Raw genomic sequence first — 27,106 nt, forward strand, 5'->3', positions numbered from 1 at the left:
TCATTATAAAACACTTTTATTTCCTGGTCATTTTCATACAATTGTGCAGATTTATTGGTGTTTATATATTCTTTTATATTTTAGTGGTGATTTAAAAAAACGCTAAAATCTTGCATTTTAAAGTCCTATACTCGCACCAAATATGTGACCGCATTTGCGAAAAAAACAAAGAGTACAGATGTGGCATGACGTCATTCACAGAAAACGTCTGAATTGACGTCATGTCAAGTGTCCGTGTGGAACATGTTTGGGCACCTCTTGGATGGAAATGTTGTCACCATAAAAGCATTTGAAATATTAAAAAAAGAAAGAAGGAAAAGCATGTTACTGTCATCAATTATATTTTAATGATGAAATGATGTTTCACTATACGTTAATTGCACAGAATACTATCACTGACGTCTTTTAACTCGCTTTTAAAAATGGAGACAACTTTCATCACTATTGCATGTTCAAGATTCCAGTCGTCATATATATATTTTCGAGCTGAAATATATGGACATCGTATTCTTATAACCATTGGCTATCAAAAAAATACCTCCAAAAATATTACACCATATTTCCTCATCTGTACTCTCTTTCACAAACATGGCCACATATACAACAGAAAAAGAAACTAATACTACCCAAAACGTAATTAGTGCCGTCCACACACCCAACATTGACCAAGTCCCCTACCCCAAACATCAACCAAGTTCCCCACCCCAACATCAACAAAGTTGCTCCATCCCGTTGCACCTCCCATTAATGCCTCCCTCACACTCTCCTGTTAATACCTCCCTCATACTCCCCCATTAATGCCTCCCTCATATTCCCCATTAATGCCTCCATTACTCCCCCTTAATGTCTCCCTGACACTCCCCCTGAATGCCTCCCTGACACTCTTAATATCTCCCTGATGCTCTCCCTTAATGCCTCCCTGACACTCCCCCTTAGTGCCTCCCTCACTCTCCCTTAATGCCTCCCTCACATTCCCCTTAATGCCTACCTCATAATCCCCCTTAATGCCTCCTTGACACTCCCTTAATATCTCCCTTATGCTTCCCTTAATGTCTCCCTAACACTCCCCCTTAATGCCTCCCCGACACTCCCATTAATGCTTCCCTAACACTCCCTCTTAATATCTCTCTGATGCTCTCTTAATGCCTCCCTGACACTCCCCCTTAATGCCTCCCTGACACTCCCCCTTAATGCCTCCCTGACACTCCCCCTTAATATCTCCATGACACTCACCCTTAATGCCTCCCTCACACTTCCCTTAATGCCTCCCTCACACTCCCCATTAATACCTCCCTCACACTCCCTCGTTATTGTCTCCCTCTCCCCAGTTAATGCCTCCCTCATATTCCCCATTAATGCCTCCCTCACATTCCTGTTATTGCCTCCTTCATACTCCCCCGTTAATACCTCCCTCAGATTCCCCATTAATGCCTCTCTCACTCCCCCATGCCTCCCTAACACTCCTTAATATCTCCCTGACACTTCACATTAATGCCTCCCTCACACTCCCCCTTAATATCTCCCTCACACTCCCCTTAATGCCCCCCTCACTTCCCCATAATGCCTCCCTCACACTCCTCCTTTAATGCCTCCCACATGATCATTTCTCAAGAAGAATTAAATCGTTAATTGTTGAAAAGCATGCAGCTGCCATGCTGTATGCAGTTGCTAAGCTGTATGCCGTTGCTCGGTGGTATGCCGTTGTTAGGCAGTATGTTGTTGCCGTTCTTGATGCATTCGCTCATCACGTAGGCGACGTGTTTGCACAGCTGTATGTCGGTGTCCTCGGGGAAGTAGCACGTGGCGTTCTCCGGCGTGCCTATGGTCTTCACTCGCAGAGAACAGCTGCACTGGCAACCGAAGACCGGCTCGATCGGCATCGCCTCCGACAGGGGTTCACTGACAGAGTCGACAAACGCAATTCGGTTGTTAATGGTCTGCAATGTGAACGTAATCGTTTGCAAATGAAGCAGTTTCAACAAAGCATTCTGAGAATACTTCTGAAGCAATACATGTTCCCAGCTACTGGATCCCACAAGTAGTATTTTTTTTGTTATCCCCTAAGTTCCAAGGGCCATAACTCCATCAAAAATGGTTAAATCGCCTTGAAAGTCACTTGATCTGTGACTGTACATGTTAAGGCTATATAATAAGGCTATATATTTTACCGCAATATCAAGTTCAAGGGCCATAACTCTGTCAAAAATGGTTAATCGCCATTAAAGTTAAACTTGACCTGTAACAGAACATAATAACGCTATACACAAAACTTCAGCTGGATATATCTTGAGGCATTGTGAAAATAAAGTCTGAAAAACAATAATAATATGTGGGACACCTCTGGGTGGACTGGTAGGGGACTAATATGGGTATGTAAGAGAAGCCTCTCATTAAGTGGATGTTCAAAGTTAGCAACACATGATGGTGACAAATGCTAATAAAAAGGATATTATTTAAATGCCAATAGCTGGGGTGGTTTTTTTTTGGGGGGAGGGGTTTAGTACTGGGGCATTGTTGAATATTTATTTATTAAAAAATGAAAAGGAATATTTCTTTGATACTACCTCAGCCCATTTTAAACTACAGCTAGTTGGTGTCTTAATTAATTCAATATTACATAAATATATATCTATATCTACTAACATAAACTGAATAATATGACCGAATCGACCGCAAGGCGTGTGTAAAATTATAAATGTCTATAAAATCTTATTACAGCAGTGATGTTTTACAGACTCGGTCGTATACGCTGTACCTTAAATTTGGCACCTTTGACAACCGACGTTCCGTGCAGATTGACATAAAACTTCAAGGATGAAGGGTCATGGTCTCCTATCAATTGGTTTACTGTCTGTAGAACAGCTTCCTTAAAAAAATTTTGTTATAATAATCAGGTCATGGTTAACAAATGTTTGGTTTGCTACAACCTGACCCATCATGCTAGTCACAGCGCAGGGATCAGTATGTTATTTTATATTTGTATTTGTCCCGCAATCACTGTATACATTGGCAAGATATGATGACTAGATCAGTCTCTATATTTTCGGTCACTGACCACAAATATAGGTCACGTGATATAAGCCCAACTCAACTCGAGTGTTTCAGACTAGATTTTCAATAAACAAACTCTTTAAATCATTTGTTTAAGTACAGTAAATACAAATAACTTTTAGTTTTGTGATAATACAAAACTCGTATATTTATTATGAATTAGAGTTTAGACATGCTTTTTGAATGTTACAGAATGTAGCTAGTGTCTTACAAAAAAATTACGTCATGTATCTTGTATGACGTCATATATATATACGGCAAAAGCCTTGCTTGGTAGACAATACTCTATTTGCTCACACAAAAATGGAATAAATAATGATTTTCCGACTATTCCCGTAGGATTGCAGGATAAAAGAAATGACTGATTACTGTCCATTCTAACCTTCCCATGATAAAGCCGATATCTTAAGACAGTATCCAGTTATTCTCTATATATTATATAAGATTTGTTTGTTGTTTTTTGTGAGTTTATTGATGAATAGCAGTCACAAATTTAGACCCAGTGGTTTTCCGTTTCAAAAAAAGATATTTTACATTTCAAAGTTTTTGTGACAAATTAAAGGAGAAAATGTTATTAATGCAGGATATTTCAGGTACATATTATGACTGTAATGATGTGAACAACCAACCAACCAACTTAATAGAAAGTGATACGGTAATAATGCCTCACTATTTGTCATTAAATCAATTTACACGTTAGTAAAGAAAAATCACATCAGGAGCAAAGGTCACAGTTATAACTACTATATAAAGCAAAACTGTCCCAACAAACAAGTACACTGTTTTATTCAAAGGGGCTCAGGGTTGACAAACCGTAAACATTTATTTTTATCACCACTTTGACAGTCTGTGATTTCCACATGCCACAGCGGAAATAAATAAAATTGTTACGTTCAGCCAGTCTTGTTTTTTGCTAAATGTTTGTAAACTATTTTGACTGGTTCCCGAAGTCATCATTCAGTTTAATGTGTAGTATAAAAATGAGTCTCCCAAAACAAGCATTAGCGACAAAAGAATGCCTGAACTTATTTCCTGGCAAAAAACTGTTCCGTCTACACAGGTGCAAAGTAATAAACTCGGTAAATAAGACATTACGCGTTTGCCAACAGTACTGTACAGTGATTAATCGTCAGTTTTACAGCTTGTGACAACAGTAAAACGGCAATGTTTTTTTAAACTTCGCTGAAAATTTTAATTCCATTTCCAAATGAAAAATTGGCGAATTCTGTCAGCTTTTCGCGATAGCGAAAAATCGCTGGGTCTACAAATTGTATAAAATCATGTGGGGTAGTAAAGCAATGTTATACTAAATTTGTGACCTATACATTGATAAACTCACCAAAAATGACAAACAATTTTTATAATTATAAACATCACTTCTTTTGAGTTAAAAATACACAAAACATCAAGTTTTAAGTCCTTTCCATGATCTGTTTTACATAATGACATCCCAACAGTATGACATCATGTTCTGAGGGGTGGGGGGACCGGACATAGCTCAGTGGTACAGAGCTCGCTTGATGTGTGGTCGGTCTGGGATCGATCCCCGCCGGTGGGCCCATTGGGATATTCCTTGCTGCAGCCAGTGCACCACGACTGGTGTAACAAAGACCGTGGTATGTGCTATCCCTTGCTGCTGATCGAAAAAGAGTAGCCCATGAAGTGGTGACAGCGAGTTTCCTATCTCAATATATGTGTGGTTCTTAACCATGTGTCCAAGGCAATATAACCATAAATAAAATGTGTTGAGTGCGTCGTTAAATAAAACATTTCTTTCCTTCATGTTCTGAGGCTTATCGAAGGATAACGTTCAGTTTTTTAGTAACTTGTCCAATCAGAATACAGCAAATTGTATAACGGCGAAAAGTTTGTAATTGTATCATATAATAAGTAAAAATAGTGGTGATATTATGTTCCAGTGACTGATAATAATCTAAAATTGATCAGTTGAGCTACATGAATGTGATTATTAATTGTCAAAATTCATAATCGATTGTCGCTGCAACGTTAATTGTAACTGTTCGACACCCAATAGACGATGTATTTTTCGTGCTGGGGTGGCGTTAAACATTCATTCATTCATTGTAACTGTTCATACAATATAGATGATGGAACTGATGTAAAATTTAATGTACTAAGGTTTGGGTTTGTTTCAAGAAAATAGGTAATGAATAGGTATTAAAGGTAGAATTAGCAAAATGTAGGGTTAACACACAGCTAGTGCATGTACATGTATGGTCATAATACATGCAATGACAACCCTTCTTTAGTTCACATATTTCTAACCAACAGTATCATCAAAAGTTGATTGTCGATTATAACAAATGATCCATGATGAAATTCTAACTGATTACACTAAAAAAAAATGTTACACTAAAAAATGTTTACATTAAAAAAAAAAATTTCACCACACAATTTTTATATGCTCTTTCCTAAACAAATTTGTTACACTAAAAAAATTTTTTTTTTCACCACACAATTTTTATATGCTCTTTCCTAGGTAGGACAGCACTTACCACGGCCTTTGATAGATCAATCGTCAGCTAATGGGTCCATTGAGGTAAGTTGATCTTACGATGCAAGCACCTCAGGTGAGTGCTTAATAACTGACTGAGCTAAATCCTGCACCAAGTTTGTTTTGTTTAATGACACCACTAGAACACACTGATTTAGCAGACATTTGGTCATTCTGACATCTATTCTTAGAGTAAACCTGCTACATTTTAACATTAGCAGCACGTTATCTTTTACATGTGCTTTACTACAAACAGGACAGCACATACCACAGCCGTTGATATACCAGTCATAGAGCACTGTTTTGGAGGTAAAAAAAAAACTCAACGAAAAGGATGAAGGAAGGAAAGGAAATGTTTTATTTAACGACACACTCTACACATTTTTTTTAAGGTTATATGGCAGGGTGTGCACTTTACGGTCGCCCGATTGCCCATGGCGATTTAGAATAGTGTCGGGCAAGTCAAAACATTATCATGTGTCGTTCGCTTGGCGACCGAAAAATTTCGCATATTGTATTATGTATCAAAATGCAAGTAACTAATGTTTGTAAGAGATCGGAAAGTTATTTTTTATTTATTGTTTCTTATTATGGTTTCTTATTAGTATCTGCGCAATCAAACCCATATAGGACATAATAGCGACCACTTCCCCAGTCTATCGTACAGTCTAATAAAATAGAAACCATGCTGAATCCCTTGGCCGGTTTTGATTATGTATTCGGAAAACCTCGGCCACCTAAATGTATTCGTAGATTCAACTCATCACATTCCGCTACACTATGTTTCGCAGAAAGATTTTGTTTACGAGCATGAGGTTTTCCGAAGTTACATTATGTTGGAACGTTTTCGTTTCTTACGGAATATACCGAGTGTACTTTTCCAAATACCCAACCATCACTGCAAATGATGCCAATGACAATAATTCCAAGACCGAACCTTGGTAAAATATTCCACATGTTTGATTGTGGTCCCATGACAACATAATAGGCCCTAATTATAATTTAATTACAACAGTTTGCAATATAACTAAAACAAGTTCTGTTTCCTTCTTTCGTGTTGTTATTATTATTTGTATGCTATGAGAACATGTTTTTAAAGTACAATTTAAGTAAGTTCTTTTTTCAACGAAATTCGGTCACGGGCCATTCAAAAAGTTGTACGGGCGAGTCAAAGTGTCGGACATATGGTTAAAGAACCATACAGATATTGAGAGAGGAAACCTGCTGTCGCCACATCATGGCCTACTCTTTTCGATTAGCATCAGGGATCTTTTATATGCACCATTACACAGACAGGATAGCACATACCACAGTTGTGGTGCACTGGCTGGAACGAGAAATAGCCCAATGGGCCCAGTAACAAGGATCGATCTCAAACCAACTGCACACTGAGCGAGCGCCTTACCAACTGGGCTACGTCCCACCCACAATGAAAAGGCTAGATCCCACCCTCCAGCCCTTAACATGCCCCCTCACATGTGCTTTAACCATGTACCGAGATACATCCTACTTCACAGATATGGAAAAATTAACACGACAACAGATTTTACCAAGAGGCTAACATACATGTATGGTTATATTGACACTAATTGGTTTTGCCCCACCAGTGACAAAAATTGCAAGAAGTAAAATATTTAACTTATTTAATATACCGATTCTACTTACAGGTGCTACTTTCGAGTTGTCCAGTTCAGAATGAACATCAATTTTAATAAGGCCATGTTTGCATAGCTCTTCATCAGGTATACCTTCTCCATCTGCAAATATATCACAAATACAGCATGACTAAATAAAAAACCCCAACAATATTAGAGTTAAAAGTTTGTTTTTGGTTAACGACACCACTAGAGCACATTGACTTATAAATCATCAGCTACTGGATGTCAAACATTTGGTTATCCTGACAAATATAGTCTTAGAGAGGAAACCCGCTATATTTTTCCATTAGTAACAAAGGATCTTTTATATGCATCATCCCATAGACAGGATAGCACATGCCATAGAATTTGATATACCAGTTGTGGTGCAGTGACTGGAACGAGAAATAGCCCAATGGGCCCAAATGACAGGGATTGATCCTAAACCCACCACACATCAGGTGAGCACTGGGCTGTGTTCCCACCTAAACAATATTAAAGACAGCACCTACTAAGATGTTACGAACACACTTTGTAGCGATCGTGTCATAAATTTCCTATTGCACCATCGCTTAGTGGCCAAACATCATCCAATATCATATGAAACACTAGATTCCAATTTGGAATTGCGAAATAACTACATGTTGCACATCATAAGGGCCATGCAATGGCCCATAATATTCTGTCATCCAAGCGATGCTGTCGCACGATCAATTCATTTTGTGGAGGACAGCCCATTGGGCTATTTCTTGTTCCGCCCAGCATTTTACAACTGTCTGTGGGATGGTAAATATAGAAGATCTCTTGCTGCCAATCAAAAAGGGTAGCCCATGAAGCAGTGGCAGAGGGTTTCCTCTCTCATTATCTGTGTCGTCTGTAACCATATACAGTGAAACCTCTCAAAACCGGACCCTCAGTAAACCGGAATTCTTTCAAAACCAGATGTTTTCATGGTCCCTTTTTAAATATCATTATAAAAAAGAACCTCTCTAAATCGAATACCCCTTAAAACTGGACATTTTACTTGGTCCCAAGGGTGTCCGATTTAGGGGTTTTTTTTTTTTACTGTAGATATACCGATATGTCCAATACCATATAACTGTAAATAAATATTTGTTGAGTATGTGTCATTAAAAAAAAAATTCTTCTTTCTTTATATTAAGTACTGAATGGGATATTTCTGCATATTAAGCAAGGGGTTGCTGCATTTACTGATCTTTATAATGTGTTTGTTGTTTTGCTTTTTAAATACCATATTTAAATATAAATAAAATAAAATATTATGCCATTAGTGGGAAATAGAGCTATAACCATATTTATAATGCAGATGAATCTGAGACATTTATATCAATGATATTACTTATTGCTGGCTCACAGAGAGGGGTGTAGATCTCAATCAAGGCTCGAAATTCACATTGTGGCGTGGGAAGCAATCTTTGCTTGTCAAATTTCAAGATAAATCAAATACAAGAAATTGAGAATCAGTTCTACAAATTGTCCTAAATTACTCTAGCAATGTTAACTTTTTAAGAGCCATATAACCGTAAAAAAAATAACATGTTGAGTGCATCGTTAAATAATACATTTCCTTCCTTCTAAGAGCAAACGCGGAAGACTTGACACAAATGTGGATAAAAGCATAAGGTTTGTATTATCGCTTGTAAAAATCTAGAATTCTCAATATATACCGGTATCTGGAATATATACTGTCAGAAATAAGATGGAAAGCAAAACTAGCTTTGGACACTGATTATCACAAAACAAATTGTGCAGTTTGAGCAGCATTTGCTGCCTGCTGACTGAGAATTTCGATCCTTGCTCAAAGAGGGGCCAAATAAATATAAATACTCACCAAATGTAAAGAGAATCTGTATGTTTTCACTGTTTGTGCTAATTATCTGGAAATCGGAGAATATCCGACACAGTGCCCCCCAGATGAATGGCATGGGTGCAAGGCCTGTGTTTACAGTGACGAGCCTTTTCGACTTACTGAAGTAAGCTAGGTAATGTTTGACTGCATTTTCATATAAAAGAGTCCGTACCTGGTAAAAAACATAAAACAAGAAAATAATAATAATAATTAAAAAAAAAAACTTGGTTAGTTTTATATAGGGGGGTCGGCTTATATACAAGGTCTATAATTTTAAAGCCGATTTGGAGGGTGAAACTAGGGGGTCGGCTAATGCATGGAGTCGGCTAATACACAGCGATATACGGTAAATCATTCCCCCTTTCAAATCAACTTGGAATTTTTTTTAAGAAATAAATTAATATTCGGTTCACATAATATACATGTATATGAGATTAATACATACTGATGTTTCACTGACTGATTATAATCGAAAACTGTCAGATTTTGGACAGATCATTTTAAAATGAAACAAGAGTACCGGTGAGGTACATGTACATGATAATGATATGCCCGTCAGGAGTTTGATGGAAAACCATGATGTTCAGAATATAGACAAAATATTTGATTTATTTATATCACAGAGACCTAGTAATTGTATGTGACAAACCACCATCCCAAGTTGTTCCTACACGTGATGTTTGATGGTCCTGTATGCATCTGTATGCAAGATATGGTCCGGACAAGGATTTACTGTTATGTGCAGTACAGTGAAAAGTAGGTCACAGTGACCTAGTTATAGTATGCTACATACCGCCATCCCAGGTTCCTACATGTGAGGTTTGATAATCCTGTATGCGTCTGTATGTAAGATATGGTCCGGACAAGAAAAAGCTAACAGACGGATGTACGGACGGACAACGCCATACCATAATACAACAATTCATAGATGGGCATATGAAAAAATATATATAAATTTGAAAACATTAAATACAGATGCTTATACAATTTTTTTTTTTTTTAAACAAGATTGTTACCGGTAAAGTTTGTTTTATTTAACGACACCACTAGCGCACACTGATTTATTAATGATTGGCTATTGGATGTCAAACATTTGGTAATTCTGACATATAGTCTTAGAGAGGAAGCCTGCTACATTTTTCCATTAGTAGCAAGGGATCCTTCATATGCACTATTCCACAGCCAGGATAGCACATGCCACGGCCTTTGATACACCAGTCATGATGCACTTGCTGGAACGAGAAATAGCCATATGGGCCCACGGATGGGAATCGATCCTAGACTGACCACCCATCAGGCGGACGCTTTAACACTGGGCTGTATCCCGCCCACTAAATGAAAAAAATCATAAAATGTGTGAGACGTACTGCATGCATCAAGTTATTGAGCAGACTTTAATAAAAAACAATAAAGGTTTTTAATAATGCACTAAAATGTTGTCCATCACACCAGTTTTAGGAGTCGGTGTGTCATTTTTTGCATGATTAATCACACCGTCTCCCGTCAATTGATGCCCGAGTTCCCATCTTACCTTTTGGTTTAGATGACTTATTTCTACGTTTTCGACTGGGTGATCTGCTGAGTCCATGTCTGGATCTGCTGGTACAAGGGACTCGTTCCTTTTATTGGCAAGTAATTTCTGTGCTGTGTTATGTATTGATCGGATCTCCATTTCCTCAGCACAGAAGTTAATCGCAAAAGAAATAGGAAACTGTAAGCAAACGAAAGAAAAAATAGGCATCAGATATTAATTTGTGCATTAAAATATACTCACGGAAAAAAGTTCCCGTGAATCATTAAAATTTCAGTGAGACGTATATTTATAAAAAAAAAAAATATTGTGTTTTACATAGATGTACTATTTATGTCAAAAGTACAGTGATCCCCTTCTGTCTTCTGAACCTAAAATACGGTCTACACAATGCTTGGTGCGTCGTCGGTGACGATATAACAGAACAACGTATTGACGTCATGTCATAGTCGTACTTTGTGATCACCTAATCGCTTGCGTAAAGTTCTTCCACTGATTGGCCTTAACACAGGGATGTATTGGGATGTTAAACTTGTCAATTCCAAATGATTCCACATGTGGACCCGCTTGATATTGACGATTGGTTAACGTGACGTCACGTGTCGACTCACTAAACATGGAAGATCCCTAGTATTCCTAAACTGTTGAGAACATCTCCGGAGACACTGCATAGTTTTCTGATGAACACCAATAAACACCAAAATTACTAGCAACAACATTTGTGCCATTCTAACTGCAATCACGCCCATCTTTCAAAGAAGTTAATTTTCTTGGAGGCGTGACATCACACTGACGACGATCAGATGCCATAAAAAGTATTTTTCTGAGTGATGAGAATCCATTTAGTTTTAGAGTCCAATGTTAAGAAAAATGACGTCAAAGAGGAGCATGTGACCAAGAATGCTAGTAATGCAACTTATGATCACAAAGTATGAATAGCTCGTGCAATTGACTGGGCACTGCTGGGATATGGAAGGAAGTGGTTACACGTTTATTTACTTAATTTTTTATGACTAGATTTCAAGTAAATTATACTCTATATGCAATTATTTGGTGCACAGGAATTTTTTTCCGCGAGTATATATTTTTGAAATACATTGGTAGCACAGCCAAATCATATGATACCAAAACTGTAATGCTATTATATCAGTTGCTAACCCCCTCCCTCATCACCCCCCCAAAAAAAAAACCCACCAATGTTAACTCTACTGAATATGGCAATATATACTCTTCAAAAAAAGTAGGGGAACTCTAGAACAAATTTACAACTGCCAAAATTGTCAGGTATATTAGCTGTGTGGAATGGATATATGATAACAGTGAAGTAATTGGGTAAACATTACAACCGGTAGTTCAGTAGTACAGTAGGTTTTATGACCACCAAAGATCTTGAAGGACGACTGGGGTGTCAAAAGTCAAATTTGAAAGTTGACATTTTTTTTATCAGTAAATCGCAAATTCAAATAATAAAAATGACTAAAAACAAAACAATAACAACTGTATGATCAACAGAATGAAAAAGATTGACAGAAATAATGTTCCATTTTGATTAATCTACCTTCCCGGAAATTGTCAAAATCGAGAATAACACCCCACGCACGTGTACGGGGCAACTGCGTGATGCACGTGCAAATTATGGAATGTGCTTCTGTGTGTTGATAAACAGACCTGAACGTTCTTTACTAGGATGTCTGTGGTCAAAAAGTATGTTGATATTAACATTAATATTTCAGGTTCCCCTACTTTTTTTGAAGAGTATATAAAAAGGATGGGGATTGTAACTTTTACATTTCACACCCATTACCATATGGATATTTGCCACTTTCAGTGAACATTTAGGCCCTAAGTATTTGTTTTAATTACAATTTTGAATCTGTAGCTATTTAACAATATTTTATCTATTAATAGACCAAATGTTGTTAAAATAGGCCAACTGAACTAACATTTTCACTAACAGTGGTAAATATCCATATACATGTAGTAATGGGTGTGAAATATCGAAGTTACAGTCACCATGTTTGTTTGTTGTTTTTTAAAATACAATTCCATATTCAGTAGGGTTATCATCTGGAAGTCATTGAATAAAGGAATCAAAGGAGAGTGGTTAATTGCTACCCTAACTTAGATTACCATACTGAGCTGGGTTTCTGCCTGAAAGACATTTTTGAGTATGGTGCTATAGAATTCAATGCAACCAGTCACCAGGGGGTATGGGGGGCCTCCCCCATAAAGAAAATGGATTAAGTTTACGGTTAGGGTTAAGAAAATCATACAGTAATGATAAGAGTAATTAATTTTGTCAAAAGGTTCATTTAAAAAAGAAATTTGCAAAAACATTTGGGTATAGCGCAATATCTGTTTTACCCTCTGGCAGAAACCCTGCTAAGCATTAATATTTCAGGGTTTAGGTGGAAGCCCATGAAATATTAGCAATATGGTGAATTTGCTTAGAAAATCTGTTACCAGATTCAAGTTCATTTATCCAAACAGCAAAAATAGAGGTACATCTGTAAACAACATAAGATTTTTTTTATCTTTTTGGCGAATTAGCAGCAGACAATATTTCAAAATCTTACATAACCGGAAGTCAGTTCACGTGAGTTTTACTTAGGTAACCGATTGTTCGGTTATGTGAATATTGTTCTTGTAACCGATGAGTTAGGCCTACATAATCCTAAAACACTTGAATTACGGTTCTGTGCTACATTGGAGGTTGAAATGTATTTAAAAACAATTGATTATCACTTTCATTACTGATATATGATATTTTTAATTTTAGAATGTAATTGTTCACCACGTAACCGATTGGCGGTTCTCCTGATTTTTAAGTTGCGTAACCGACATGCGAACAGAACGGTTCTCGTGAAATACTGTGCCCTGAATTAGTAATGAACTATATTTGCCAAATTCAACTTTTAATTCGCATTTGGCGAGTGACAGCTTAAAGCCTGATATCTAATCCTTTTGTAGAACTTTAAAAAATTCACATGCTAAGAGAGGTAAAAGTTACTCTCCTAGAACTAGTCTCAGAGGAGTGATGGGGAACAAGAGAATTATCTCCACTTAAATGGTGAGGTCTGGATAAATGGATGAATGAAGTAATGAAGAAATGAATAAACCAACAAATGAACGATCAAACGAATGAACAAATGATAGAACAAATGTTATATGACCTCAGCATGAAAAAATACATGAGCTATTGTAGGGCACAATATTTCTCATGAACAATTGTTGTGTTTGAGTGTTTATTACACACTACGCACATTTAAATTCACGAGAACCACTAATAGAAGGAGTTTTATAAATTGTTTTATTTAATGACGCACTCAACACATTTTATTTATGGTTGTATATGGCATCAGACATATGGTTAAGGACCACACAGATATTGAGAGAGGAAACCCGCTGTCACCACTTCATGGGCTACTCAATTTGATTAGCAGCAAGGGATCTTTTATATGCACCATCCCACAGACGGGATAGTACATACCATGGCCTTCGTTACACCAGTTGTCTACCGACGGGGATCGATTCTAGACCGACCGCACATCAAGCGAACACTTTACCACTGGGCTACATCCCACCCCTACCACTAATAGATAATGTAATAAACTTGTACATTTATAATTTTTAACAAGTCAGATTTTTCAAACATCTGACATCCTAACAGACGATGGCAATAAATCAATGTGCTCTAGTGGTGTCATTAAACAAATCAAACTTTCTTTATCCATACAAGGGTGGGACGTAGCCCAGTGGTAAAGCGGTCACCTGATGTGCGGGTGGTCCAAGATCGATCCCCGTCCATTGACTCATTGAGCTACTTATTGTTCCAGCCAGTAACCCACAACTAGTGTAACAAAGTTACAGTTTGTTTTGTTTAACAACACCACTAGAGCATACTGATTATTTATTATCGGCTACTGGATGCCAAGCATGCATGTGGTAAATTTGACAAATAGTCGTAAGAGAGGAAATCCACTGCAGTTTTTCATTAGTAGCAAGGGATCTTTTATACATGCACCATCCCAGACTGGATAGCGCATACCACAACCTTTGATATACCAGTCGTGGTGCACTGGTAGGAATGAGAAATAGCCCAATGGGCCCACCAACAGGGATCAAACCCAGACTGACCGCGCATCAGGTGAATGCTTTACCACTGGGCTACATCAAGTTCCTCTGGTGTAACAAACGTTGTGGTATGTGCTATCCTGTATGTAGGATGCTGTATATATAAAAGATTCCTTGCTGCTAAATTGATTAGAATAAGCAGCCCATATCTGTGTGGTCCTTAACCATACGTCTGACATATATATAACCATAACTGAAAATGTGCTGAGTGTGTCCTTAATTAAAGGCCTAAACAAAACATTAATTTCTTCCTTCTTTAACCAACCCAATGAGCTACAAAAACCTAACTGTAGGTTGGTTGACAGTCATGAAATACAGGGTGTGTACTACTACCAAATCAAATCCCATAGACGACAATAGTAACATATGTGGCTAGAACTCCTACCTGCAGCGTATCAATCGACATAAACGCCACGGATATAAATACTACCACCCCTCACCCTTAAAGTGAATCAGAAAAAATTGGGGGTCAAGGTGCTCATTTCTGAGATAACAGGTAGCGTCTATGACTACCCTAGTTCCGCACAAAATTTGAGTACCTTTTTTTACAAGTACCCCATACATGTTTCAAGCACAAGGCTACTTGACACAGTGGTACTAGATGAAATAAAATTGCATACATTTTTTGCCCAGATGAAACTTTTTTTTTTTTTACAACCAATACACTCACATTTATCACCAATCTGGTGCACCTCGAACTTTGACCCAGCCGGAAGTTATTTGGTTTAGTACTACCTATATAGAGAATACTAAACGAGTTCCCGTGTGAGACTGTTTATATTACAATGAGTTTGTGTTCAGTCGTACATTATGAGTGACAGTGCAATATAAACAGTCTCAAACGGGAATGAATATATATAGTATTTTATTTATTACACTGCACATTTATGAACAATAATCGCACAGAATGACTTCCAAAATAACTAAACAAGACACAAAAATGCACAGATTAAAAACCGGAACAATGACGTTGCTGACCAAATGACGTCATTTAGCAAAATGACGTCATGTTGTGGTCACTTCATTTAGCTATTTATCAATGAAACTTTGCATTCCTACGTCACACATCTATCTATGAAGTTTACACAAACAACAATATTATAAACATTTGAAAGCTAAACAAAATTATTTTAAAATATATTTTGTTAAATTATGCTACTAACTGACAGCAAGAATTTTAAAAATATGAATCGAAAGAACCATGCACACACTATTTGCATGAACATCTATGGAGAGTTGTACTGTGTGACGCAGTCGATCACCTGATCACAGGTCATGACCTCTGAAAATGCACATTCCACAAATTCCACAAATTGAAGAGATGATAAATATCACACAGGGAATCTCTTCCACCATGGTGTAATAAAAACCCAGGACCTAGAAGCAAATGCTTAAGCACTGTAACGTCAAGACGTATGTTTCTGCAGACATGGTTAAGCTTCACTTCTCAAACTTACCTTAATTTCAAACTCCTTCAGTTCCGATGTTGGGTCTCGTACGAATGACTCATTGTTGACAAAACCGTGGAGATTCGGTATCATGTCTATCAAATACATAGATTGGGGATCATTGGAAATCTCTTTTCGTAACAGTTCGAAGATCCAGTTCGTACGGAATGTATCAGAATTCTTCTGTTAAATCATGAAAGGAAAGGGAAGTAAGAGCTAGTGCCAAATTTACAAAGCCTGTTTTTGACTTACATGGCTGTATAACTACATATGAAGAGTACATTTCTAAAATATGATATACACCAATTTCCGGAGTCTGAGAGTTAACAGTGAAGGTATATCAGTACAACTCAACAATATGACAATAAAATTTCTATCCAAACAAGATATATAAAACTGAACTTCGAGAGATATGCAATACATGTACATGTATGTCATGTTACAGAAAAAACAATTCTTTCTCTTAAATGATGGCATAAATGGATATATACTAAAACGCAAAAGAAACGCAGGTCCTGAAAATGCGAAAGAATTGCACTTTGTAAAGCAGTATCTTTGGTGGAATTGAACCTCAACTGTGTTAAAGGACATGGCACACACCCACACCGCAGTCCCACCTGCGTGTCAATTTCATTACCTGTGTGACGTCACGAATTCTCAAAACACGTTGTTTGCACGTGCTGGATCATCCGTATCATGAATCCAGTGCAAACACACTCATTGAAATGCTTATAAAGCCTACACACCTGGATTTAATCGCATAAATTCAATTTGAGTAGTGACAGACAACAGAATCACATTTTAAAAATGCCGCGACTGACGCAACTCCAGCGAGGGATGGCCATCGGGACGTTGCAAGCCGGACAGACCCGTACTGCTGTAGCCAGACAATTGGGATGTCATGTTTCGACAATCGCACGCCTTTCTCAACGTCACCAAATCACTGGATCTGTGAACGATCGACCACGCACCGGCCGCCCGAGGGTGACAACCGCAGCCCTAGACCGGTACATCCGGGTGACCCACCTTAGGAATCGGATGCTGCCAGCAGCTAACACCGCTCACCAGGTGCGTGGTCCACGTGGTCCAGTGTCCGCCGATACCGTCCGACACCGTCTGAGGGCAGCAGGACTCCGTAACCGCCGTCCTTATGTGGGACCAATATTGACCCCTCGGCACCGCCAACAACGTCAACAGTGGGCGCAACAACATCAAAGATGGCAACGTGGCCAGTGGCAACAAGTTCTGTTTACTGATGAGAGCCGTTACAATCTTTCCAACGCTGATGGCCGAATCCGAGTATGGCGACGTCGACATGAACGTTACTCCGACTGCTGCGTTCTGCAGGCCGACCGATGGGGCGGGGGTAGTGTGATGGTGTGGGGTGGGTTCTCATTCAACCACAGAACACAACTTCATGTGTTCAGACAACGCGTTAATGCCGCCGTGTACCAAAATGACGTCATCAACAATCACGTCGTTCCCTTCTTTGCCGCTCACCCACGTGTGCGCTTGCTGCAGCAAGACAATGCCAGGCCGCACACTGCCAGGGCAACACAGGCGTTGCTGGCTCAGCACAACATCCCAACGTTGCCGTGGCCAGCCTTATCACCGGACATGGCGCCTATCGAACACGTCTGGGATGAAATCGGACGTCGCCTTCAGGCTCGCGGACAACCTCAGAATATGCAGGCGCTGGAGGCAGCATTGGTCCATGAATGGAACTCACTCCCTCAGGCATTCTTTCAACGGCTTGTCAACTCAATGAGGAGACGTTGCACTGCCTGTTTGAATGCCCAGGGTGGTCACACGCGATACTGACTTTGACAATGCTACAGGTCGTCTCTTTCACATTTTTAACATGGACCCCCACCCTACTTTATGACATGAAACAATAGCCAAAAAGGAATTCAATCAAAAATTTCCAACACCAATGTGTGCCGAATTGGTGTAGCTCCAAAATAAATGTTGAAATCTTCATTTCGTTTTGTTTTTTTAATATTTTATATCCAATTTAATGAGAACCTGCGTTTCTTTTGCGTTTTAGTATATATGTGTGTAGGGCCTACAGCATTTTAGAGACGACTCTTCACATGTTTACAATGCTTAAACACCTGCTTTAAAGACAAAGAGGCTGAGTAAATTTGTCCCTTTTTTTCACATACCCCATATGCTGATAACATACAGAGAATAACTGATTACTGTTTTAATTAACATATCGGCTGTATCCTGCGGATGTTAGAATTATGATGCCACGAGGCTTTGTCAAGCAGGTTAAATCCATTATCTTGTTTTATTTAATGATACCATTATAGCACATTGTTTTATTCATCATTGGCCACTGGATGTGAAACATTTGGTAATTTTGACGTATAGTCTTAGAGAAGAAACCTGCTACATTTATTAATTAGTAGCATAAGATCTTTTATATGCACCATCCCACAGACAAAATAGCACATACCATGACCTTTGATATACCAGTTGTGGAGTACTGGCTGCAGGACCAACAAATAGCCCAGTGAGCCCACTGACGGGGATCGATCCATCAGACTGACCATGCATCAATCAAGCACTTTATTACTGGGCTAGTACATTCCGCCCCATCAATATCTTAAGTCAGTAACCAGTTATTTTATTAATCCTACATACATGCAATATAGAAAATAAATGAACGTGACCATTTTATTTCACTATACTTGACCATAAAGCTAAATCAAGGCTGGAAACTGGCAGAGAGCAGGTGGCAAATGTTGTTAAAAAATAATACACAATTTGATTTCTAATAATCAGTTTTATACAAGCACTTTTTACTTTCTAGTTTATTTTTCACAGAATTACAGATATATCTAGAATTCCTACTTTTCAGAATTAATATCAATTATACTCTTAAAAAAATTCAAGAATTTACAATTGCCAAAATTTTAAGGTAAATTAGCTGTGGGAAATGGTTAAACGATGATAGTGGATTAATTGGGCAAACATTATAACCGGTAGTTCAGTATTACAGTAGGTTTCATGACCACCAAAAATCTTGAAGGACAATTGAGGTCAGAAGTGAAATTTTAAAGTTGACGATTTTTTATCAGTAAATCACAAATTCAAACAATAAAAATGACTAAAATCAAAACAATAACAACTGTATGCTCAACAGAATGAAAAAGATTGACAGAAATAATGTTCCACAGTGATTCATGGACCTTCCTGGAAATTGTCAAAATCGAGAATGACACCCCACGCACGTGTGTGGGGCAACTGCATGATGCATGTGCAAACTATGGAATGTGTTTCGGTGTGTTAATAAACAGACCTGAACGTTCTTTACTAGGATGTCTGTGGTCAAAACGTATGTTTGGTCTAATAGTTGATATTAACATTAATATTTCAGGTTCGCCTACTTTTTTTGAAGAGTATATAATATTTATTTGCATTTATCTCAAATTTTAAAACATCGCTGTAAAGTTACCCTTCAAGTCTAAATGGAAGTCTAATTCTCTGATCATTTTCTGGGATTTGCTTCAATATCAAAATCTGAGAAGCAAATATTTACTTTTTCAGCTAGTTCTGCAAGAAGAAGGTTTTCCATCTTGATCAGCTTGAAGTCGAACGTGTTAATAAGATCGTTAACAACTATACCCTTCTTTGATGATGGGCCACCTGCAAAATTAACATTTATAATCAACCAAATTTTATTCAGCTATAAATGACGTCAGCCATAAAAAAAAAAATTCACTTTTTTTTCCTCAAAATATATAATCTAAAAAATTAATTAACAAATGAAAATACCAAGTTGCCAATCCACTATAAGTCTTATCAAGTTCTTCAGGCAATTTGTATACTATATTTGTCAACAAATATTATATTGGTAGTTACTTTCCTCTAATGACACAACTAGAGATCTTTTAATCATTGGCTACTGGATGTCAAACATTTGAAAATTTTGTTTTTGAGGAAACCTGCTGCATTTTCCCCATGAGCAACAAGGGATCTTTTATATGCAGTTTCCCAAATACAGGATAGCACATACCATGGCCTTTCAGAGTTTCTGCCTGAGGGTAAAATGGGTATGGTGCCATACCCAAAATGTTTTGCAGAATGTTTGTTTTAAGTTGACCTTTTGACAAAATTAATTACTCTTATCATTACTGTATGATTTTCTTAAACCGTAACCCTAAATTTTACCCATTTTCTTTCGGGGGGGGGGGGGGGGGGGGGCACCCCATACCGTGGTTGCATTCAATTCCATAGCACCATGCAAAAAACAAAGATCCCACCCATAGTCACAAATGAATACATTGGACACTGGCCTCAGACTACAAGCTGGTAGGTACAGGGTACGCAGCCCAGTACCGGCTCCAACCCAGAGCGAAAGAAAGAAAGAAGTGTTTTATTTAACGACGCACTCAACACATTTTAGTTACGGTTATATGGCGTCAGACATATGGTTCAGGACCACACAGATTTTGAGAGGAAACCCGCTGTCGCCACTACATGGGCTACTCTTCCGATTGGCAGCAAGGGATCTTTTATTTGCGCTTCCCACAGGCAGGATAGCACAAACCATGGCCTTTGTTGAACCAGTTATGGATCACTGGTCGGTGCAAGTGGTTTACACCTACCCATTGAGCCTTGCGGAGCACTCACTCAGGGTTTGGAGTCGGTATCTGGATTAAAAATCCCATGCCTCGACTGGGATCCGAACCCAGTACCTACCAGCCTGTAGACCGATGGCCTGCCACGACGCCACCGAGGCCGGTCCAACCCAGAGCGAGTTCTTAAGAGTAAGGCCACTACACCCTCTTCTCTCACACTAACCACTAACCAACTAACAACTAACCCACTGTCCTGGACAGACAGCCCAGATAGCTGAGATGTGTGCCCAGGACAATGTGCTTGAACCTTAATTGGATATAAGCACAAAAATAAGTTGAAATGAAAAATACATTGGACTATAGAAAAACAATATTTAGTGTGTTCAGAAGGGAAACTACTCATGGGGATCTAGCTCAGTGGGAAGAAAGAAAGAAAGAAATGTTTTATTTAACGACGCACTCAACACATTTTATTTACGGTTATATGGCATCAGACATATAGTTAAGGACCACACAGATATTGAAGGAGGAAACCCACTGTTGCCACTTCATGGGCTACTCTTTTCGATTGGCAGCAAGGGATCTTTTATATGCACCATCCCAAAAGACAGGACAGCACATACCACGGCTTTTGATGTACCAGTCGTGGTGCATTGGCTGGAGCGAGAAATAGCCCAGTGGGCCCACTGACGGGGATCGATCTGGGGGAGGTGGGGGGCGGGAGGAGGGGTGTAATGGGTGCATATGCACACCCCAAATTACCATGGTCCACATTTTTTCTATCAAATTTTTTCCACTGTTGGTCCAGTGTTCGAGATTAACGGTATCCCGATATCCCGGGGATACCAGAATTTAATTTTGGATACCAGACTTCAAGAACCCAGTATCCCACCGGGATACATATAATACTAAATTCTCAGATGGGATACCAGATTTTGAAATGTTAGTATCCAACTGGGATACTGCCCAAAAATTTTAATCTCGAACACTGTGGTCCCATCACAAGGTATTCACACTCCCCGCCCGCCCCCCCCCCCCCCAAAAAAAATCCTGCGTATGGGCCTGGAGTATCATTATGAACAAATGTGTAACAAATCATAGCTGAATGAGCATTTCGATAGATTTCATAAATGCACAAAGAACCTACAGTGTTCAAAATGTTTGTGTTTATCATAGGTTAAATTTTACTTGAACAGAGTTTAAAGGTCATCTGTGATTAAAACTTGCTAACATAATACAAAATTAGCAAAAAGAATTACTAAAAGTCTGCTGGTCCTTAAAGGCATATTGTCACAGACCACTTACCTATTTAATGGTCTAACAAAGTATTACCTGAACAAAAATAATTTGATTTGTCCCTAAATGTATTTTATTGAATCATCTTCATAACCACCATACTCCACTTATAAATGATATTTTGTAAAAATAATTGAATTATGGCAATGGTCCATAATTCAAAAATTAAAATTGCCAAGAGGGTTGACATGGATTTCACTCCTTCATGGTTCAGTTAAGATGATGCAATAGCTAGATTTGGTTTCCAACAATTAATATAATTTTTATTTATTATCCATTTTTAGAAAAATAAGGTCCTTAAATCTGTGACAGTATGCCTTTAAATTAGCACAGGGATTTATCCAGGATTTTTTGCCATGGTCCGATGTCTAACGTGATTAGGAAAATTAGCGCGAGTAAATCATACTTGGAATTTTTTTCAGGCCACCAAATGATGCAGCATACTACTGTTAAATTAATTTATTAGAAAGGACACAATTAAATATATACATCGTGTATATATATATATATATTTTTTAATTGGGAATTTTCAGTGCCACTTTCTTTTGGGAAGGGGTGTATGTTCAGACCTACAGGACATCTTGATAAATCCTTGTAGCAATCGACACACAAGCACAACAAATATATCACCTACTGAGTGTCAGGCTGGCTCTGGGTCAGCAGAAAATTTCGCCAAATTATCTATTAAAGATCCCAATTTTATAGATACCCAGTTATTTTGAAACAAAATATCAATTAATACATAAAATTCTTTCAGCAAATAAAAATTAAAATTTGCCAGTTGTTTTTAAAATTCGCAATTGGCGAATTTGGCAAGTGCCAGAGCTAGCCCTGAGTGGCCAAGGTACATGTATGTATACTAGTATACGCAAATTGGAGTCAAGTCCATATTTGTGACAATTAAAATACATGTACAAACAGTAACTCACCAAAAACAAAAATAACAACAGTTTTTCCTTGCACAATTGTAACTCCAGGTTCTGCTTTAATAATATTTCTCAGATTTGGTAAGCTCTTCTTCAGTATAGCACGAAATGTTTTTCCTGAACTCACTGAACCTCTTCTCTCTCGGAAAACTTGTTTCTCTTTCTTACCACATTCACATCCCATGCTGAAATACTATTTAAAAAAATAGTATAATGAAATAATATTTAATTAATTAAAACTTATATTAATTAAAATAATGAAATTTAAAATTAACTAAAATTAACTAATAATAATAATATACATGTAATAAAATTAAAAATTAAATAAAATTAATAAAAATTAAAAATAAATTAATAATTTTTTTAGCTTGATAACATATTTTTTTAAAGCTGCAATCTTGCATTCCCAATGTATATCATCATTTATAAATGTAAAACAGGGGTGCACCTAGCAATCAATTAGTGGCGAAGACGTGAATATGCTAAGAAATAGAGGTTCAAGGGTGAGCCTCATACATTTTGCTTTTATACTGACAAATAATTTTTGTGGCTTTGCCATCATACGACCCAGCCCCTACCACTGTACCAAGTATTGCCAGATGATAAATTGGGTAAAATGCCATCCAAACAAAAATTGGGGGTATGGCGCCATACCTAAAATTGTTACAGCTTTTTTCTGGTTTAGTTGACCTTTTGACAAAATTAATGACAAGTATCATTAATGTATGATTAATGTTGTCTTTAAGTTAAAGCTTGTTTTGTTTAACGACACCACTAGATCACAGTGATTAATCAATCATCTGTTAGGCCTATTGTATGTCAAACATTTGGTGTTGGCTTTAAATGATTATGAAACTATTCTTTTCAATTTATATGAAAATATTATGTACAGCAGGATGACACATTATGGAAGTAATATATAAAGCATGGTGAATAGAGATAGGAAAACGCATCTGAGGAATCTTAAATTTTGGCACCCACATTCTATGGTCGATGACAGTCTCTTTTCGCACCCTTGTTTTGGCTTCAATACACAATACACAATAAATATAGCATATCTTACTATAATTTCACTTACATATTTCGTAAAAGGTACATTTTTTTAATCATAAGATTTTCTTCAAACACATTCAGGTGCATTAGTAATGTTCATACAAAAACATTTCAATAGCAATTTTGCATTGGAATTTTTCCTGCATTCTTAAAACAGGGGGTGGGGGGATGGGACGTAGCCCAGTGATAAAGCATCCGCCTGATGCACGGTCGGTCTAGGATCGATCCCCATCGGTGGACCCATTGGGCTATTTTTCGTTCCAGCCAGTGCTCCACAACTGGTGTAACAAAGGCTGTGGTATGTACTATCCTGTCTGTGGGATGGTGCATATAAAAGATCCCTTGCTGATAATCAAAGAGTAGCCCATGAAGTGGCGACAGTGGGTTTCCTTTTTCAATATATGTGCGGTCTTTAACCATAAGTCTGACTCCATATAACCGAAATAAAATGTGTTGAGTGCGTCATTAAATAAAATATTTCCTTCCTTCTTAAAACAGAAACATCATCTACCCAGTTTATGGTTATTGTAAGGAGATTCAAAGTGACATCATTGGAATACTGAATTCATTAAAATTCAAAATTAGCTACATATGTATATTATTACAATACTTCGCCACATTAAAATAAAAACTGGTCTAACCTTGACCCCTGTCAAATGTCTATAACCAGCAGACAATGATACGAATCGATGAAAACAATCTTCCCACCGAAACGGAACCGGACGGTTCAAAAATTAGGTTTATATTTAATTTCCTGTTTAGTTTGATCATTAATAAGAGATCATATAAATCGGTCAAATATCTTACTTGTTAGTGCATATTGTGTGGACAACACATTATATTTAAGCAAAATGTGTAGGCTACAGCGTTAGAAAGTTAGAAAGGCGGCGAAAAACAAACTTCCTTTCCAACGCGACTTCAAATTTGAAAACATAGTGTTACCCGGAAAATGATCGGCGAAAGAATATATAAAAGCTGAACATCTATTGGGAAGCAATGAAAAACCATTGCGAACCAAGAAAGAAAGAAAAACGAGAGAAAGAATATTAGGCTACCCATAACATTTGCATTCATTACAAAAACGAACCCTACAGCTACTAAGCTAGTGACGCACACCCGTTAACGATCCGTTTATCACATACGTTTGTCGTCCGTAAAAGCAGGCACGGCGGTAGCAAGTAGACATTGGGGGCTTAAGCGTACGAGACAAGCAAAACCTCAAATTCGGGCAAAAATGATACAAATATTCGGACAAAATATGCTAATCTAAAAGCTTTTTACCATGTATTTCTACCCTCAAACTTAGTATTAATCCGTGTAAAAATGCGTAGCCTAATGATTCGTTTGCAAACCAGTATAGCTGGCATTTTTGTTTAATTCGGGCAAAAGCCAACCTGCCCCCTTACAAAAATGGGAGCCTATGATTCCTTATGCTCCTAGGAAAATGTTGAAAACTAGATGTCCTGAGCCTCTCCACCCCCCCCCCCCCCCCAACCCCAGCCCCCTGCTCCGCCGTGCCCGAATACCATCCGATAACGGTTGATTAGGAACTAATGTTTGTTTTTTGTTTTTTAATGAAGACGGGCACACTTGTCCGTAACGTTTATATGTCGGATCCGATTGTGGCACGTTTCCGACAGTGTTCGAAAATGCTCCGTTTACGCACCGTTTTTGGAGCAAGGATTCCCATTTTATGACGTCATATTGGAAAAACGCTATATTGTTATCATTTAAATGTAAAATTAGCACCGTGTGAAGCTAAGAGATCAATGGGCCTAAACGGGCATCTGAGTTGGTAGTTGACGTCACCTACCAGACTATAATGGCATTCATTGTACCCATTTTCCAATGGGTGGGCGTCAGAATGACCAAATTCATGATTTTATTTATCTAAATATACTATAGGGCCTAAAGGCTACAACAAATTTATGGATTCTTTAGACTGAACCTTTTAAAAAGATACATATTAAATTCTTCAAACTTAATCTTCAAGTTGGAAGAAATACAGCAGCAAGGGCGAGTTAGGAAAATACCCCTTAATAATTGAAAAATGTCCGTCTGTCCTAATACTGGGCCCAGTTAGAAAACCTTCCTTTGGGTTATCCATTACTAGCTGAAGTTGTGCTATGTAGCAAAACATTAGATTCAGAAGGTACCAATAGCTGGCTGGTAAAGCGCTCGCTCGATGTACGATGTACGATCCCCGTCGGTCGGCCTATTGGATTATTTCTCGCTCCAGCCAGTGCACCACGACTGGTACATCAAAGGCCGTGGTATGTGCTATCCTGTCTATGGGATGGTGCATATAAAAGATCCCTCGCTGCTAACTGAAAAGAGTAGCCGATGAAGTGGCAATAGCGGGTTTCCTCCCGCAGTAGGCCTATGACTAACTGTTTGATCTTTAACCATATGTCCAACGCCATATAGTCATAAATAAAATGTGTTGAGTACATCGTTAAATAGGCCTAAACCATTTCCTTCCAATAGCTGGCATAGCTATGTACATTCTATGTTTAAGACAAATAAATTCATTAGATGTTACACGACAAAAACAAAAACAGTTTGGAAAAAATGTAAATAAAATATATTTCATCAAAAATATCTAACATATTATCAAAACAAACTCGTGGAATTGGAAAATGTATTGTTTTACAAACGTCTTATAAAGCCATATTATTTAGCTCCGTAAAAATAAGGACAATTTTAAAAGAGCTATAACAAAACTTCGCCTATGTGCACACAGATTAGAAATTGAGCGAGGCAGATACAGGAAAATTAAAAGAGAAGATAGATTGTGCAAAATATGTAATTATGGTGTAGAAAATTATCTACATTTTATAACTAAATGTCCTGCTTACAAAAAAAACAGATACTTACTATATATATATATATAAACCATCAACAATGTCCATTATTTAAAACTCTTAACTATATATTTTGCACGGAAATGTTTAATGAGTGGGATAAACTATTTAACATCAACCCATCCAAACCTGTTAATTAACATAATATATATAATGTATATGCTGATCTGAAACAGTTTGGGGAGCACTGAA

The 27,106-nt window shown here is 37.8% G+C and overlaps 1 protein-coding gene across 4 annotated transcripts; it reads right to left on the bottom strand.

Moving 5' to 3' along the window:
- On the bottom strand, positions 1 to 25,404 carry LOC121381206. Of its 4 annotated transcripts, none has more exons than XM_041510401.1 (9): positions 25,332 to 25,354; positions 23,001 to 23,190; positions 19,734 to 19,840; positions 16,196 to 16,369; positions 10,605 to 10,784; positions 9,056 to 9,245; positions 7,232 to 7,323; positions 2,756 to 2,866; positions 1 to 1,937 (listed from the first exon to the last, which is right to left on the bottom strand). In XM_041510401.1, exons 1-9 carry the CDS (start codon positions 25,332 to 25,334, stop codon positions 1,626 to 1,628), a joined length of 1,359 nt encoding a protein of 452 aa, XP_041366335.1. In that variant the 5' UTR covers positions 25,335 to 25,354; the 3' UTR covers positions 1 to 1,625. The 4 variants fall into 4 exon arrangements, with proteins under 4 accessions (XP_041366335.1, XP_041366336.1, XP_041366337.1 ...); XM_041510402.1 differs by lacking the exon at positions 25,332 to 25,354 and adding an exon at positions 24,858 to 24,986; XM_041510403.1 differs by lacking the exon at positions 25,332 to 25,354 and adding an exon at positions 24,692 to 24,846.
- Between the last annotated feature and the right edge of the window lie 1,702 nt (positions 25,405 to 27,106).

The sequence above is a fragment of the Gigantopelta aegis genome, chromosome 9 (assembly GCF_016097555.1).
Source record: "Gigantopelta aegis isolate Gae_Host chromosome 9, Gae_host_genome, whole genome shotgun sequence".
Classification (NCBI taxonomy): Eukaryota; Metazoa; Mollusca; class Gastropoda; order Neomphalida; family Peltospiridae; genus Gigantopelta; species Gigantopelta aegis.